Below are 18,621 nucleotides of genomic sequence, written 5' to 3'. Positions count from 1 at the left end.
GTCCAAGCCTAATATTTAGGAAGAGTCTCTGAGCCCTGGCCTTCTGAATTGATGACCCATTTATAAGAAGTTCAAATGCACAGAGATTCCGTTTTGGAAGTCTACACTAAAATGAGTTAACCTAGAGGCAACACAATGAATGGGTGGTCTCCATTTCATTAAAAGCGGAAACATGTCACGTTTAATTAATGTGTGTTTTTATATTTTTGTTTATTTTTATTTAACTTTCACTTAGGGGGCGCCTGGGTGGCTCAGTCAGCTAAGCGTCTATCTTTGGCTCAGGTCATGATCCTGGGGTCTTGCTCAGCGGGGAGTCTGCTTCTCGCTCCCTCTGCCGCTCCCTGCTCCTTGTGCGCGCTCTCTCTGTCAAACAAAATCTTAAAAAAAATAAATTTTATTTAGTTAACATAGAGTGCAATATTGGTTTCTGGAGTAGAATTCAGTGATTCCTCACTTAGATACAACACCCAGTGCTCATCACAACAAGTGCCCTCCTTCATACCCATCGCCCATCTAGTCCATCCCCCACCCACCTCCCTCCATCAACCCTCAGTTTGTTCTCTATCATTAAGAGTCTCTTGTAGGGGCGCCTGGGTGGCTCAGTTGGTTAAGCAACTGGCTTCAGCTCAGGTCATGACCCTGGAGTCCCAGGATCGAGTCCCGCATGGGGCTCCCTGCTCAGCAGGGAGTCTGCTTCTCCCTCTGACCCTCCACCCTCTCGTGCTCTCTCTCTATCATTCTCTCTCTCTCAATAAATAAATAAAAATCTTTAAAAAAAAAAGAAAAAAAAAGAGTCTCTTGTAGTTTGTTTCCTTCCCTCCTTTTTTCATTATATTTTTACATAATTGAAATGTACATATTTTAATAAATTTTTATTTATTTTTTGAAGATTTTATTTTAGAGAGCACATGTGCATGAGCAGGGGGAGGGGCAGAATGAGAAGGAGAGAGAATCTCAAGCAGACTCATCAGCACAGGGCTCGATCCCACAACCCTGAGATTATGACCTGAGCTGAAATCAAGAGTCGGATGCTTAACTGACTGAGCCACCCAGGCTCCCTGAAATGTACATATGTTTAAAACCATAAGACATCCTTGTGGAAATGTGGAGTTCTGAGAAACCTAGTCTGAAAGCCCATGAACTAGATGGCCTTCCGGTGGAATGTTCCCAGTGCACAGAGCGCTGGGGCAGCCGCCCTGAGAGGCAGGAGGGCAGAAAGAAGAGAGAGAGGAGTTGAAAAGGAGAATGGAAAGCAGAGGGCAGGTGCAACTGGGCTTGGAAGAGGGAAGCCAGTCTCCAAACCCACGGGGTGACAGAGCCTCTCTTTTGCCAGACTTCATTCTTTTTCAATTAGGCCCGACTTTTGGACTTCCATGTTTGTCTCCTTTTGTCCCATTTTAGCCAGAATTCCCCAACCTCCATATCTGATCATCCTCAATATCTAATCGGGTTCTTCACCCCTCACTGTCCCGCAGGTGAAGTCTGATCTCCCTGACTGCCTTCAGCAGGAATCAGGTTAGGTTGGTTTAGCCAGAATCCCCCCTTACCTTCCCTGCTTCCTCGTAATAATTTTCCATCCACTGACCCCACACTGCTCCTGGGCTATAGATTCCCACTTTCTGTGTTGTGTTCGGAGCGGAGTCTGGTCTCTCGCCGCCACTGCAAGACCCCCATGCCAACTCTCCTTTTTTTTTTTTTTTTTAAAGATTTTTTTTATTTATTTATTTGACAGAGAGAGACATAGTGAGAGCAGGAACACAAGCAGGGGGAGTGGGAGAGGGAGAAGCAGGCTTCCCGCGGAGCAGGGAGCCCAATGCGGGGCTCGATCCCAGGACCCTGGGATCATGACCTGAGCTGAAGGCAGACGCTTAACGACTGAGCCACCCAGGCGCCCCCCAACTCTCCTTCTGCTGCTCCCCCTGCTTGTGCGCTTGCTCGCGCCTGCCCGCGCTCTCTCTGTCAAATCTTTATTTATTTGAGAGAGAGAGAGACAGAAATAGTGACAAAGAGCATGAGTGGGGAGGAGAGGGAGAAGCAGGCTCCCCACTGAGCAGGGAGCCTGACGTGGGGCTCGATCCCAGGATCCTGGGATCAGGGCTTGAGCTGAAGGCAGACGCTTAACCGACTGAGCCACCCAGGCGCCCCTAATAAATAAATAAAATCTTAAAAAAAAAAAAAAAAAAGGCAGGCTGATTTGGATGTCCCTTATTGCAGACAACTGCCTATAAACAGATAGCTCTCCAAATCCAGATATTCCATTTTACCCTGACCTGTGGGAGCAAAGTCTGTGTAAAAATGCAGCCCCTAAGGAGAACCCTCCATTCCCATGAATTACAGGCATGTGGCTTGAGAACCAAGTAGAGAGGTAGATGCTTCTGGAGGCTTCTTTCAGATCAAAGATTCTATAATCCCGAGGATTCAAAGGAACATAACTTTCTTTCCAAATTTGACCTGTCCTTCAAAGTGGGGTCCAAAGGCCACGTCTTCCTGTGAGGATCCCAGATACACCCCAGGCAAAAGAGACTGTTCTCCCCTCTGCAGACTCATAACACTTTGTCCCTTTAAAAAAATGCATCTGAACCTTTCCTCAGTGGCACTAACCACTTTCTTTGCTGAAGAACTGTTTTCTTCCCCCAGTACAGGAGCTCCTGGAGGCAGAGTGCGCATCAGTTCACAGCTCCTGGCAGGGGTGGGTCTTGCTTCATGAAATGTTTGGCAAGTGGACATATGAACAGGAAGCTTGGTAGAAATGAGAACGAGCAAATCATCACGTAAAAAAACAGCCTTGCTAGAAATTTAGGTACAACTGCTAAATTATTAAATGCAATTTAAAGATTTTTAGCCCAAACCCAGAGTGGGTCACCTTGTGGAGGCACATGCTGTTATGGGCTGAATTGTGCCCCTCCAAAATTCATATCTTGAATCCTAACTCCTAGTATATCAGAAGTGACCTTATTTGGAAGTAGGGTTGTAGCAGATGTAATTAGATAAGACGAGATCTTTAAGGTGGGCCCTAATTGAATATGACTGATGTCCTTTTAAGAAAGGGGAAATGAGGACATAGACAAACACACAGGGAGAACGCCATGTGAAGACGAAGGCAGAGATCGGGGGGCGGGGGGATGCTTCTATAAGTCAGGGAATGCCGAAGATTGCCAGTAAAAGCACAAGCAGTGAGGGCAGAGACATGAAACAGACTCTGCTCACAAGCCCTCACAAGGAACCAACCCTGTCAACACTCTGATCTCACAGTTCCAGCCTCCAGAACCATGAGACAATGCATTTCTGTCATTAGAGCCACCCAGTTTGAGGTACTTGGTTTTGACAGCCCTAGCCAACTTACGTACACGTCTACCTGTATGTCACTGGTGGGACCGGGGACCTGGTTGAGCTTTCTGGAGAACAACCCTGCAACGCACAGCCAACTGTTCACTCTCCCAGACCCCGTGTTCACTTCTGGAAATAACACTAAAGTTTGTTTTTTTAAATTATTTTGTGGAATATTATCCAGCAGGAAAAAGGAACAAAATGTTGATACATGGAACAACCAGGATGAATCTCCAGGGGAATCACGTGGAGCGAAAAAAGCTAGTCCTAAAAGGTTTACATACAATTTGATTCCATTTATATGACACTTCTGAAATGACAGATTAGTGGTACCACGGGTTAGGGGGGCATGGGAAGAAGGTAGGTGTCGTTACCAAAAAGCAACAAGTGGGATCTTTGTGGTCACAGAGTTCTTCCTTATCTTGGCTGTGATGGATACAGGAACTTACACATATGATAAAGTGACATAGACCGAAACACACACACACACACACACACACGTGCGCATGTGCACATGAATACAAGTAAAACTGGGGAAATTTGAATCAGATTGGTGGGTCGTATCAATGTCAATATCCTGGTTATATTGTACTATAGTTTTGCAAGATGCTACCATTGAGAGGACTGGGCAAAGAGTACATGGAATTTGCCCTGTTTTTTAATTTAATTTAATTTAATTTTATTTTTTAAAAGATTTTATTTATTTATTTGACAGAGAGAGCAAGAGAGCACAAGCAGAGGGAACAGTAGAGGTAGAGGGAGAAGCAGGCTCCCCACCAAGCAGGGAGCCCGATGTGGGGCTTGATCCCAGGACCCCGAGATCATGACCTGAGCCGCAGGCAGATGCTTAACCATCTGAGCCACCCAGGCACCCCTGCCCTGTTTTATTCCTTACAAGTACATGTGAATTTACAATGATCGCAGTTTGACTCAAAAAATTACTTTGTTATCTAAAACTAATGATGTAATGTATGGGGATTAACATAACAATAAAAAATGTTTAAAAAAAGAGCAAAAAGCAAACATATATCTTAAAAAAAAATTACTTTGTACAAGGAATCCGTTCATATCGTCCCTACTAATAGGAAAGCATTGGAAATAACCTAAAGTACCCGCAACAGACGTCAGCTAAAACCCTGGGGCTTTAACTCTGAACAATGATAAGCTCCCGCACTGAGTAAAATATAAAGCTGGATTAGCATGAAGGAAAAAGCAGATGGCGTCATAGCAGGTTCTCTGTGAGCCGTTCTGGGAGGAGCAGGCTATACCTTGGCAGAGAATAACTCAAAAGGATGGACACACTTCATAGGTTCAAATCCACTGGATTCTTCTCTTTTTTCTTGTAACAAGGACTTCAGTTCCAAATAAAACAATGAAATGAAATAAAACCCTTCGCCATCCTCCGGCCGCAGGCTCTTCCTTCTGCCTCCAGCAGGTGGCAGCCATGCTCCGAGGATGAGCCCCACGGGCTCGGGTTCCGGCGGCTGGGTCTGTAGCCCCCACCAGCAGGTGGGGCTTCAGCGTCCCGATCGCGCCAGCTCAAGGAATCCGGCCTCGGAACCGCCGTCTCCCAAATCCAGGGCAAGAAGGCCGTTGTCCGGCCACGATCGGGTTAACGGTCCACATTCCAGAGCGAGGGAAAAGGAGGCTGGAGGGTCAGAAACAGGGGGAGGGGGCGCAGAGGGCCAGCTTCTCACAACACCCACGGGCTCTGTTGGGAGAGATAGATCACCTCCAACAATGGCCACAGCTGTTTTCGTCTGCCCTGAAGGAAACTGACTTAGGAAGCAGGTATCAGAGAGGGCCCTTCCTGCAGGGGCTTCTGTCTGGCTTGTAAAACTGTCAGAGAGGCTGCATTCATGTGTGGAGTGATGGATGGTGGAAAGGAGGGACAGACGGCTGCAGATGGACACCGCGGCTTACAAGTCAAGGCAGGTGGCAAGTGCCTCCTAGAGGCTCTGCAGGTGGGGCGTGCTGATTCATTGCCCAGTGAAAATACCAAGGGGACCTGGGCCACAGCCCTCTTCCCAGCCTCCTTCAGGGCCAGGAGTCCCATGCGCCTCCTCCTTTATCTGCAGGGAAAGCTTCCGCTGGCTCTCCTTTCTTTTCCTGCACCTCAGGTGTGAACCTTCCTCCCCAGTACCCTACCCCTCCCAGGCCCCTCGTTCTGCTCCAGGGCTAAGGTTGCAATTCCTTTTGGCTTTTTTGTGGCTAGCTGGACCTGGGATGGCTTCATGGAATGCACCCCATAGCATGCACCAATAAGGCTTTCCATATAGGACTCAAAGCTCTTTTTTGAAAAATATAATGGTCCGAGAGACCAAAAAAAAAAAAAAAGAGAGAGAAGAAGAAGAGGACGTCAGCACCAAAAATGCTGGCCTTGGCTTTTGCTAAGAAAAGGGATTTTTGTGCTCTCCATTCCTAGCCACAGCCTAGCCAGGGAAATAAGTGCCTTTGGCACATCAGTTCCCCAAGCGGCTGTGAGCGTCTTGGCCAAGAAGTGCTTGTCATGGTGCACAGAAGCCCCAAGATTTCTTCCTTGGGCTCCATCACCGTTGACTTGCTCATCCTGGCCTTGTAACCAGAATCCCCGCCTCCTGGTGCAAGCAGACGCCCTCCCCGTGGCCTTTCGGTTTTCTCTCTTGCCTTCCAGAGGGTGCCAACAAGGGGCTATCTTGGTCAGGATAATTGATGCTGAGCCTCATGGAACTGGGACCAATGACATTTCTTAAAAAGCCTCCTTCTGCTTCTGCCTGGGTCTGTGGAGGCCAAAGATAGACCCTTGGGCCATTTGTTGGTGGGATAACGAATGAACTTGGCCTGAGAAAGGGACTTGGCTGGGCTCAGCCCTGCGGAGGGCTCAGAGCTGTCGTTTTCTTTGTGACGCTGGTCCACAGTTTGTTTTTGAGAAAGCCCAAGGGGCCCAAGGAGGTAAAGATTACAAGCTGGAGCTCATTTTGATATCTGAAAACCACAGCCGCCTGCACGTGGGAGGGGCTGGAGGGCAGGCTTGCCTCACACACCCACCTCCCTCTAGGTCACCTGGGAGCACCAGCAGCAATTTGGGAGTTTGCTGTGCCTGGGAAATCTTTGGGGAGGGCTTGCCGTGAGCACACCCCGTTCCCTCCCCCTGGGTTGAGAGAAACATGGGACCAGCCCTGCCCCAGCCTGTCCTCATTGGTTGGCATCAGGCAGAGGGGGCTTTAAAAAGGCAAACGTGTCCCAGGCTGGAGGCCAGAGCCCGTGCTACTGGAAGGCTGGGTGCCCTCCTCTGGCTGGCACCATGCAGCTCTCTCTCGCTCTGTGTCTCGTCTGCCTGCTGGTGCATGCAGCCTTCTGTGTGGTGGACGGCCAGGGGTGGCAGGCCTTCAAGAACGATGCCACAGAGATCATCCCCGAGCTGGGCGAGTACCCCGAGCCTCCGCCAGAGCTGGAGAACAACAAGACCATGAACCGGGCGGAGAACGGAGGGAGGCCCCCTCACCATCCCTTTGAGACCAAAGGTATGGGGGAGAGGAGAGCATTTTTCGCACGAGGGGCCTGGAGGGTTCTCTCTGGGAGGTTTTGAAGACTGGGGTGGCCCCTCCGCCGCTGTCAGCTCTAATGGCGGGACGGCCTTGCCTGGAGGCCGGGGGAGGGTGGCAAGCCTGAATAGCCTTGGCGATCCAGCGCGGGGGCATGAGGCTGGCGGGGGGGCTGGCAGCAGGAGCCTGGGGCAGGAAGGAGGCCGAGGTGGTGAGGATACAACTCTGGGACAGGCTCAGAGCCTCAGAAATGAGACAGTTTCCAAGAATCCCCTCCTGAGAATATAGGAGACAGGCCCGACAGCTGGCATCCCTGGACAGGGGACCAGACAAGGGAGCCTCCTATCTGTGAGCACCTGCTGGAGGTAGATGCTCTACCCAGGCTGTACCTGAACCCTACCCCCGGGATCCGCCGCAGGGGAGCCCCAGGGGTGCACTCCCAGTTGGAAAGTGAAGAAATCTCCAGACACTAAGTAACTTGGTAGGGGGTAAAAGAGCTGAGATTTGACCCCAGTCTGATCCCATTCCAAGACAGCCCTGGTGGGGGATTGTGTGGGGGGTGCTGGGGACTGAGAGCCAGAGCAAGTCCCCACAAAGCTGCGGGAAGCGGACACTCCCACTGCCCCGAGTCTTCCCAGTGAGCTGACACTGGAAGGCACGGAAGTTGTAGGCAGAGTTTTAGCCTCCGACCTGGGTAGCAACTTGGGTCCAGGCCCTGGAGGGGAGGTAGCATCCTCTGTTCAGGGAGTGGACACAGGTGGCCCCATCTGTTCCCAGGTCCCCACCCGAGACCCAGCCTTGCCTCATTACTAAGGAGGGAGCCTGACCCTCGTGACAAAGCGAGGGCTGTGGTGGAGGGCACATCTGGGCGTCTGGTCAGGTGTGCCCGGAGAAGCCTAGGGGGCAATGTGCACAGCTGGCCTGGCAGCCGGCAGGAGCGGCTGGGGGTGGGGCCGGAATGACACTTCAGAGGGAGGGCCTCCCTGCCCTCCAGTCATTGTCCGGGTGGGAGAGGAGTCCCCTGCCCAGGCCCCCCACAACCAGCTGGGAATGTGGGGCTCGGCAAAGGGGGCAGCCCCACAGGAGCCCTGGGACCTCAAGTCTTCAAAAAGGGAGGACAGGAGCTCACCATCCTGCCATTCCCCCCAGGCAAAGTCGATTAAGCTCAAGGGACTGCTTCCTGGGCTCTACGGGGCCCAAGTACAAAATATGCACCTCCCTGGGCTCCCACGAGAGGCCACAGGCCCCAAGGAAGCTGTGAGCTCAAAACAAAGTCACCTTCTGTAGAGGAAGGGCCTGACCTGGGGGCACTATTCTTGGAAAGCCCAAAAAGCCTCCTTCCCTGGGCAAACAGGCCGCCTCCACACACTCCCCCTGCGGCCTGGGAGCCGGGGTGAGGATGCCAAGCCAGCCCAAAAACCAGAAGCTCAGCCACTGGAGGAAGGCAAACCCTCCTCTCCCCTGCTATGCTTGTTCTCCAAGGCCTGGGGAGTGGAGGCCTGGCCAGCTCTGCCCTCTCTCTGCTTCTGGTCCCAGGACTATTTTTCATCTCCTTGGGTGACGGACAGGTGCTCACATGAGGACCAGCTGTTTAAAAAGCTCCCACCCAGGGGCGCCTGGGTGGCTCAGTCGGTTGAGCGTCTGCCTTCGGCTCAGGTCATGATCCCAGGGTCCTGGGATCGAGTCCCGCATCGGGCTCCCGGCTCAGCGGGGAGCCTGCTTCTCCCTCTGACGCTCTCCTCTCTCATGCTGTTTCTCTCTCGCTCGCTCTCTAATAAATAAATAAAATCTAAATAAAATAAAATAAAATAAAAAGCTCCCACCTGTTTAAGCCCACAGTAGGAGAGTTGATTGCGGTGTCTTCAGGGGACCAAGCCAGGCCTCAGAGCCCAATCGCCCCCGCCCCAACCCAGGAGCAAGGCTGGGTCACCATCCGGGATCCATTAAAACGGCACAAAACAAGAGATGTGCCCAGCAGCTGTTTAATAAGTGTTCGTGGCAGCTGAACCTGTAGGTTTTCAGGCAGAGCTCCATCCCCTCTGGTAGGGAAGTCACTGCAGTAAGAGGCAGCCCTTTGCCCCCACCCCCAGCGCAGCCTCCCCCAGGGGTGCTCAGGCACACAGCGTCCACCCTTATGGGAACCCAGAGGCGCCGGGGCCCCAGGAAAGTGGAGTGAGGACGCCCAGCTCTGCCTTTTGGGCAAGTGCTTTTCCCTCTCTAGGCCTCCTGGTCCTCACTGATGATGAGGGGGTTGGACAAGCAGCGTTTGGCTCTTTTCAAGTCTAATGACTTCTCCTCCCCACCTCCGCTTCCATCTCTCTCCTCCGCAGCAGCTGCCCTGATTTATTACCTTCAATTAACCCCTACTCCTTTCTCCATCCCTCGCCATCCCTCCCAAGTGGCTGGAAAAAGACTTTAGGAGAAGCCAAGGCCATGTGAAGGGTGTGGCAAGTACCTACTCTGCCTAGACCAGGCATTCTGTTACACGGATGTAAGTTATATGGGGGAGAAAAAGCCCCCCTTGGAGAAGAAGAAGAACACATAACAACAGCCTATACTTCCAGCTCTTCCTATGTGCTCACCGTGTCCCCTGCATTATGTATGCAATGGATTCACTCACTAACTCCTTAGGACAACGCATTTTACAGATAGGAAGCACAGAGAGGTTAAATGATTTGCCCAAGATCACACAGCGTTGGAGCTGGTATTTGAACCGCAACAGACACTCGGCTCCAGAGTTTTCGCGGCGAAAGGGTGGGCCAGGGGTCTTTCCACCCGCCCCAGGATACCCGGGCCCTTCCCGGAAGAGATCCCCAGGGGCACACGCATCTGGAAAGGGGCAGGTTTGGAAAAGGCCGGGGCGTGGCGCGGTGGCGTGCAGGGAGCCGGGCTGGTCTCAACGCGCCCTCTCTCCGCAGACGTGTCCGAGTACAGCTGCCGCGAGCTGCACTTCACCCGCTACGTGACGGACGGGCCCTGCCGCAGCGCCAAGCCGGTCACCGAGCTGGTGTGCTCGGGCCAGTGCGGCCCGGCGCGCCTGCTGCCCAACGCCATCGGCCGCGGCAAGTGGTGGCGCCCGAGCGGGCCCGACCTCCGCTGCATCCCCGACCGCTACCGCGCGCAGCGGGTGCAGCTGCTGTGCCCCGGGGGCGCGGCGCCGCGCGCGCGCAAAGTGCGCCTGGTGGCCTCCTGCAAGTGCAAGCGCCTCACCCGCTCCCACAACCAGTCCGAGCTCAAGGACTTCGGGCCCGAGGCCGCGCGGCCGCAGAAGGGCCGAAAGCCGCGGCCCCGCGCCCGGGGCGCCAAAGCCAACCAGGCCGAGCTGGAGAACGCCTATTAGAGGCCGCCCGCCGCGCCGCGCTCCCCGACCCGCGCCCCGGCCCAGGCGCCCGGGGTTCTGCCCTCTGCGCGCGGTCCGATCGTTTGTATCTCCTTGTAAATGTCTGCAACCCCGGGCGGGGGGCGGAGACCTCCCGGGCTTCGGCGGGAGGCGGCCAGGCCCTGCGGATCCCGGGGCGGGGAGGGCCCGAAGAGCCCCCGCCCCCACTGCCCCGCGTCCGAGGGGGTCCCGCCGGGCAGGGGAGGGCGCTGAGAGTCACACACACTGAGCCACGCAGCCCCGCCCCCCGGGGCCGCCCACCTTTGCTGGTCCCACTTCAGGGGGAGGCAGGAAAGCAAAGCCTTGCACCGCCCAGGGGTTCTAAGGGAGCGGTGGGGAATGAGAAGAGTCCGGCGACTGGTTAAGAAAGTTCGACAAGATTCCTCCCCCACTCCTCTGCCCCTCATAAAGCCTTTAGTGCCTTGTTGTGCCAAGAACACAGGACTGGGGTCCGTAGATAGGGTTCTCAGTCCGGACTCTGCCACTAACTTGCTGGATGACCTTGGACCGCACTCTTCTCTTTCTGTCCCGAGTCTGTCCTCCATTTCCTCTTTGGAAAATGAAGGTGGGGCTGGGATTTGTATCTCGAGGAATCTACTGTCACATGATTCCAAGGCCTTGGGTGCCTTTTGAATGGGCAAAGGAGAGAGAGAGAGGTTGGATTGGATGACTGCCATGATCACCTCCAGAATTCAGAGTTGTAATCCTCTGATCTGACAACCAAAGATGAAAAACAAGTGTGGTGGTGGGGCGGGGGGCAGGGGGAGTCTTTTTTATGGCTGACAAAATCCTGGAAGAAGCTGTGTTCTTTCCAGCCTGGCCTCCCCAGATGTTTCCCTACCTCGACCCCTCCACCTCAAAGGATGCAGAAACAAATCCACCAATTGGGATAGAGAAGGAGAAGGTCCCAAGGCTGGCGGGGGAGGGGAGGCCGGGGGAGGGGGGGTAGGGCAGGGAGTAGAGCGTGGACAGAAATCACCCCCCTATTCTGAAAGAACAGCACCCCCCACCACGGCCATATTTTATAGTCACCTTCTGCAGAGAAGCTCAAGGTCCCAGGACACTGGGCTCACAGGCCCAAGGGAGCAGCCAGCACCCATTCGAAGACCAGCAGATCCCTTTGCAGGCACCTCCTCCTGCCTACCACTTACAGACACGATTCTGTCTAGAAGCTTCTTACTGCTGTTACCTGTGACGGCGCACCTTACGTTAAAATACTACTACTTGGGGAAAAATTACAAGTGCTGTACATATGCTGAGAAAACCGCAAGACCAGTTAGCTGTCATCCAAGAATCTTTCTGAGAGTCATTTCCAGACACCTCTTACTTTCTGTGTAGTTTTTAATTGTTAAAAGAAAAAAGAAACTTTTTTTTTTTTTTTTTTTTTTTAAACAGAAGCACATACCACATGAAAGCCTGCCGGGCTGGCCATTTTTTGCAATCCTTTCATGTGGGATTTGTCCACAAGAATGAAAGTCGTGGTTCTTAAAAAGAGTTAAGTTACATATTTATTTTCTCACTTAAGTTATTTATGCAAAAGTTTTTTCTTGTAGAGAAATGACAACGTTAATATTGCTTTATGAAATACCAGTCTGTTCTTTCCGAGTCCAGAGGCATTGTTAATAAAGACAATGAATAATTTCCGAGAGGATGTGGTCTCATTTTGTCAACCACACACAGTCATTCTGTCAAAGTTAACATCCTTCTCTTGGTCACTAGGACCTCGACCTCGGAGGCACCTTTGACTGGGCCGCGGGGGCCCTTGTGGCAATTACGTCCTCCCTTTGAAAAGTCCCGTCTGTCCCTTCCCTTCCAAACCTAGACCTCATTCCTTCGCCGCGGCTGTTGTCATAACTTCAGCCTGGTCTCCCTCAAGCAGCCAGCCCTCCACACTGTCTTCCAGAAACACCGTTCTCATCGTGCCACACCCCTGCTCGCAATCCTTCCACAGCTCCTCCTTGCCCAGGATTAAGTTCTTGCTTCTCACCCTGACGAGAGGGGCCTTCCCCTGCTTGCTTCCCAGCCCCACCCCCACCCCGCTCTACCAAACTTCCTTCCTGATGCCCAAGGGGCCACGCTCTCCTGCTACACTCGTCCCTGCCTTAGTTTACCCCCATGCCTACAGACCACCCCCAACGACTCCTGCTCTTGCTTTAGGGTTCACGTTCCTGGTCACCTCGGAGCCTGAACCTTCCAGGGATGTTGCAATCCCTGCTGAGCTTTCCTCAGATGCCCCAGCCCCTTTGTCCGTGCCACGACCTCGGTTGCTGATTCTACGTCTTCCATTCAATATTCGTTCGTGGATCGTGTGTCTCACCTGGCCAAGCCCTGCTCAGTGCTGAGACCGACACAAGCCACGTACAACTCAGTTCCAGCTCCCAGGCGGCTCCATCAAGTGTTTTCCCAAAAGTGAATTGTATGCCTCCCCGGTGAAAATGTAAGATCACGAACAGGGACAATGTCTTGTCCTTCTCTCGGTCTTGTCTCACCAAGGTGTCTCACGGCTGACACGCAAGAAATACTCTTCAATCGCCACAGGGAGAGATGAGTCAAAGCTTTGAATCCAGTCCAGCCCCTCTTGGGGTAACCCCACCCCAAAGCCCTCCCCAGCCCCGAAGCCTTTTCACTTTAACTCCCAATGAATCCTCCTAAATTCCTTATCATCACCGGCAAGTTTCTGATAGTTGTCAGTGGGTGTTGTGTCTCTAGGCCCCCAGGAGGCCCCAGTGAGAGCCTTCAGGGAATCCACGCACCGAGAGGAGTGTCTCAGAGCTGGGAATGAGAACAGGTAGGAAATGGATACATGGCCCAGCCCCCAGAGGCCATATGGTACAAAGGATGGGGACATGGGCTCTGGAGCCAGGCTTGTGTTTGGATCTAAGGAAACTGGGGCACCCAGGGGTTAAATGTTCACCCACAGCCCGATGTGGGATCAGTTCCTGTTCTGACGCTCACTCGAGCTGCTCAGAACCTGGTGGGCACGTGGGCAAGTCATCAGGTCACATTGTCTGTACAGAGTGTTAGGGGATCCAGCGCAGGAGTAATTCACTTTGTGGTAGGAATGAGGGGAAACTCTTCGGGAAGGTTTCACAGAGGTGGGTGTTGCTTAGAAGTTCGCCTGGTGGAGAAGGTGGCACAGGGTTCTAAGCAGGGGGTGTGGCCCAAGCAAAGGCACTGGGGCTGAAGGTGCACGGCTGTGTTCGTGGGGGCATGAGGCTCGATCGGCCACATTCCTCAACATGTACTGAGTCCTCGCCATGTGCCAGGCAGCATAGGGGGGTGGGGAACTGGGCATCCCAAACAATGCCCAACCCCAGGTACACCTAGGGTCTACTTTCTGGGACCCCGAGACCCAGGAGGGATCAGCCCAGGCTATAATCCCATTACCACGAGGGGAAAAAAACCCAAAGCCTAAATTGTAGGTCGGGCTAGGGGTTATTTATGGAAAGTTATATTCTACCTACATGGGGTCTATGAGCCTGGCGCCGATCAGAAACAGAACAGACAACAAGCGCAGCTGGGAGGGGTGGCATTCTGCTGTGGGGAGCTCATGTTCTGGTGGCTCAGCCAGACGTGGGGTTTGTATTAATAGTCTTGAGAGTCAGACAGACAGAGGAGCAGAGAGAAACAGGTTTCTCTCTCTCTCTCTTATACACACACACACACACTCCATCAGGCCCTACCTATACCCCCAAGTACAAATCAAGCCACCTTTGCACAAGGAGGTAGAGTGAAAGAAATTCAAAGAAGCCACAGGAACCCAAACTTTCCGGCCCCCCCGACCTCGTTCCTGGAGTGCATCCTCTGCCTTCTCCCTTGTCCAAGGGCAGGCGAAAGCTCAGGCTTCCGGCAGTTCTGACCAGGGGTTGAAGTTCCTTTCATTGCTAGAGGGACAGGGAGCAGGAAGATTGTCACTCTTAATTCATGCAACCAGGTGCCTGATTTGCCCAGACACTGACACCTATTGGCCTAGAGAAATTATTAACAGCTCCCACTTTTACTCTCAAAAATATCCTATTCAAGCAATAAATTATATGGTTATTACAGCTGCAAGTATAAGAGATAGAGCTTTCTGTGGAATGGCTGGGACTCAGATGCTGACCCCTCTGGGATGCTCCCTGCATGCCCCCTCAAGGCCTGTTCATCCTCAGGTCTCAGCCAAGTGTCACTTCCCCTGACCAACCAAACCATGCTTTATCTTTCATGAGCAAGGCCCCATTCCTCCAGAGATCTCACCTTCATAGTGATGCAATGCTAGATTCATACACGTAAGTGTTTGATGAATCTCTCCCCTCGCCCTGACTCTAAGACCCAGGAAAACAGGGACTCTTGGTCTATCACCACTCACCAGGGCACCCCCAGTACTCAGCATACAGCAGGTGCCTAAGTCGCATTGTGGTCGCATCATTGTTCAATGTATTCAGGATTTCTTCTCCTATGAGTTTAGGTGGATAGAATGGACTGGGATGCATGGACGATGGTGGGAAGAGGGAGGGGAATATCTGGCTTCTAACAAAAGAAGCTGTTCTCCTGGGTCCTTGTAGATTGGGTCTCTGAGTTTAAGACACAGCTCCTACCCTCAAGCAGTTTGTAATCTGGCTGGGGAGTCACGTGGAAAATACCACTGTGGAGTATGTGATCATTTGCCACCAGGGTGGTGGAGATCTGGGGGGGGGGCTTCTGGGGAACAAGGTAGTGGTGGGGTCCGGCTGAGCTGAGCTTTGCAGGCTGCCAGGATGAGGAGGGGCAGTGGAGGAAAAGGAGCAAGGGGGGGTGCACACCAGGTGGGCTGGGGCGATGCTGGCCTGGGACCTGGCACATAGCTGGCTCTCCCTATCCAAGTTTATTACACAAAGAAGCAGAAGCCAGGAAGGAGAGAGGAGTGGGGGTGGGGCGGAGTCAGATACTGTGGATCAGGGCGGTGGGGAGGAGGCATCCAGTAGCAAGAAGGAAGAGGCTGAGTTCCTACAATGGCAGCGCTGACTCCTATGGGAAAGGCAAGAAGCTGGGTCCTGGGTGCTAAAGGATGCCCCGAATGACCTATTCTCTGTGACCTGGCAGCCCTGCCTTTCTTACAATTTTCCCTCCAGACCCAATTCCCAACTTCCCTACAATCATCTGAGGTGCCTGAGCCTGGATCCTGCCCACAGAGAAGGCCCACGCTGGTGGGGGGCAGCTGCAGGTGGGAGAGAGGTACCCATGAAGGAGGGTGGGCAACGGACACGAGGAGAGGAGCCACGGACCTCACCTGCCTGACAGCTTCCTGAGGGCTGATCCTGCCAGCAGGTTTAAGATGGAGACAGGAGAGATGGGGGCAGGAGAGGAAGTCGGGGAAAGGAGAAGGTAGGCATGGAGAGGAAACGAGGGGTGCTCAATTCATTCGTTCCACTAATACAGACAGAATGTCCGCTCTGTGTCCGGCACCGCCCTAGGCTCTGGGCATGTGGCTGTGATAATGGGGCCTCATGAAGCTCAGGGTCTAGGACCCACAGGGAGATGGATGCTGGGTAACAAAGAAATGCACAGCATAATGTCCAGGAATGAAAAGTTCTGGGAAAAAAAATACAGCTGGTAAGCAGATAAAGAGCCTTGGAGGTGGCCAGGCCAGGCCTCTCTGAGGAAGTGGCACTTGAGCTGAGACCTAAATGCAGGGAGGGAGTGAACCACAGAGGGACCCGGGGGACGCATGTGCTAGAGAGGGGACAACAAGTGCAAAGACTCTGACAGTACGTAGGGGGTGGTGAAGGGACACCACTAATTGCCTTGGGTGCCTTTCAGGCGTCTCCAGGCCAAGCCTATTAACCCCTGATCTGGAAACCAGCATGATAATGATAATTATAGTGGGGAGGTGTGTGTGTGTGTGCGCGCACGCGTGTGTGTGTGCACGTGTAAAAGAGAGTGAGTCTCTCTTTGCATGTTCTCCTGGCTCTGTGTATTAAAGACCAAGTGATGGTCCCTAGAGAAGAATGATTTGCATATTATTAATTATGTAGCTATGGATGCCTTTGTTCTTAGAAAGCATGATAGGTTTGTTTAAATAAGGCTGTGGGCATCGGGCAGATACATTCCTTCTAGGATACACCTAAGTCATGAAATTCATATGTAATGGCAGAAAAGTCACAGTTTTCCTTTACTGGATGCCCCCAAAATCCAGGCTGGGGTGGAAGCAAGGATTAGCTTGGCCCAGGAAAGCACAAACATAAATGCATCGATTCTTCTTTCCTGCTACGGCTCTAGCCCAGACACATAAATATATGTAGATGCACATACATGTTTATTGTATTCCCACTAGGTCAGGGGATGGAGATCTGAATGGTAAGTAGTTGTCTAAAAATGAATTCCTTCTGGAAAGATTCATTCTTACTTCTCTGAACTGTATAAGAACATTCCCATCAGGGAGCACACTCGAGTCACAGAATCCACTGCAAATCCCTTTCCAGAAGATTCTCTTTCACCCTGCTCCTCGGTTTTGCACATGCAGTCACACGTGTATGCACGCACACACACACACACACACATCTCTACTTTGAGCATACAATGTCAAACGTTCCCAGGTATTCTAAGAGCCTCCTGTCTCTGCCCCTTGGTTAGCAGGTGTCCAGGAACAGTACTGACATCCGGGGACTGTGAGCCATGCTTCACGTCAGATCCAAACAGTGGCCAGGTCTGGACGAGACCGAGTCCCACATCTTCCAGCGACACCAGACAAGAGGCCAGAACTGCACATCAGCTCTGCCCAGAGGCTAAAAGCGGCTCAAGAAGGTGGGGTGAAAAGATTTCCTTGTGCATTGCCCTTGGGGGCTCCCCAGATCTGCCCCCAGCTCTCCTCCAATCAGGAGGCAACAAGGCTGGCTTGGGCTGCCTTCTCAGTCTCTCCTGTTTCCTCCTTGACAGCACCACCAGACGGATCTTTGGTTTTTTAAAAAACAAAGTTCAAGTTTTTTTAAATGCCAGGGAATTTACTGTTTTAGCGTTTTGCTCCATTATTTCTTTTCTCGTAAACACAAATAGAACATTCTAGATAAATTTCTCTTTGTATTTCTCCCCTTCCTCATGCCTTTCCCTCACTCTCCAGAAGCAACAATCCATGTTTCTATGCTTATCTACATATATATTATTTACTATGATATACAGACATGTGGTTTTAAATTTTACATGCATTTTACCATGCCATACATATTCTGAAACTCACCTTTTTTCTACTCAAAATCATGCTTTAAAAAAAAAAGAATTTATTTTTATTTATTTGAGAGAGAGCAAGAGATATCACAGGGGAGAAGAAGAGGCAGAAGCAGACTCCCCGCTGAGCAGGGACCCCCAGGATCATGACCTGAGCTGAAGGTAGATGCTTAACGGACTGAGCCACCCAGGCGCCCCTCAAAGTTATGCTTTTAAGATCTGGTCATGCTGGATCATTTTAACTCTTGAGCCTTATTACATTTTATGATTACACCACTACTTGTTCATTTTTCTACCACTGGACGTTTATTTCGTTTTCGGGGTTTTCACTATCATAAGCAATGCTGTAAAGAAGTTGCCTGCCTTAGTTTCCTGATACGATGTACGGTAGAGCTTTTTTCAAGACAGAAAGGAGTGAGTGTTCTAATACAAAAATCTAATCATACCACTTCCCTGCTCAAGATTCCTCCTCAGCTCCCTATTACCTAAAGGATAAACCCTAAACACCTTAGCTCACAAAAGTGTGATGTGGTTCCTGCCTACCTGTCCGGTCACACCGTCGACCACTGACCTCCTTAGCACTTTATTCCCTGCAATAGTGTATTTCTTTTAATTTCCAAAGAGTCCAAGTAGTTTCGAAGCCTCTGTGCTTTTGCACCTGCTGTTCATTCCATCTAGGACGCCCTCTCTCCACTTCTCTGGTATGGAAAGTCCTCTTCATTTCCAAGTCAAGTCAAACGCTACCTCCTCCGTGGGGGGCAGACCCCTGTGCCGAGTGCATACTGCATCATAGCGTCTGCCACATGGGCTGAACTTGGCTGCTTCCCCTCCAGATTGAGTCTCTTGAGGGCAGGGCCCCAGCTTTTGCACATCTGCAGCCCCAGTGCCTTTGCACAGGCCGGGCCAATCCGTGCTCGGTAAATATTTGTTGAATTAGTAGGCGTTGGGTCGGTGAAGCATGGTTTGAGCAGCAGGAATGAAAAGTCCAGCTTCCTTGGAGCTCGGCAGCAAGCAAGAGCTCTGGAACAACCTTTTCAAAAGCTTTCCTTCCATTTGAGTCCCTCTGAGCTTTGTCGCATTGTTGCGGGGAGCAGGGCCGCTCCCAAGAAACCAAGTCCCTGGCTGTTTACCTAGGATGTTACCAAGCGCCCAAATTACAGATATCTCTATCACTTGGCCAACAATTTGGTGTTGCGGTGTTAAGTTATTTCT

The 18,621-nt window shown here is 51.9% G+C and overlaps 1 protein-coding gene across 1 annotated transcript; it reads left to right on the top strand.

The window, feature by feature from the left end:
- Nucleotides 1-6,570: 6,570 nt before the first annotated feature.
- On the top strand, nt 6,571-11,870 carry SOST (sclerostin). Its single transcript, XM_045888037.3, has 2 exons — nt 6,571-6,830; nt 9,770-11,870. The coding sequence occupies exons 1-2, from the start codon at nt 6,611-6,613 to the stop codon at nt 10,189-10,191; spliced, it is 642 nt and encodes a 213-aa protein (XP_045743993.1). The 5' UTR covers nt 6,571-6,610; the 3' UTR covers nt 10,192-11,870.
- The last annotated feature ends 6,751 nt before the right edge of the window (nt 11,871-18,621 follow it).

The sequence above is a fragment of the Mirounga angustirostris genome, unplaced genomic scaffold, assembly GCF_029215605.1.
Source record: "Mirounga angustirostris isolate CCGP_5_RB_7025 unplaced genomic scaffold, mMirAng1.0.hap1 SCAF_17, whole genome shotgun sequence".
Taxonomy (NCBI): Eukaryota; Metazoa; Chordata; class Mammalia; order Carnivora; family Phocidae; genus Mirounga; species Mirounga angustirostris.
This window is presented reverse-complemented; position numbering and strand designations above follow the sequence as displayed.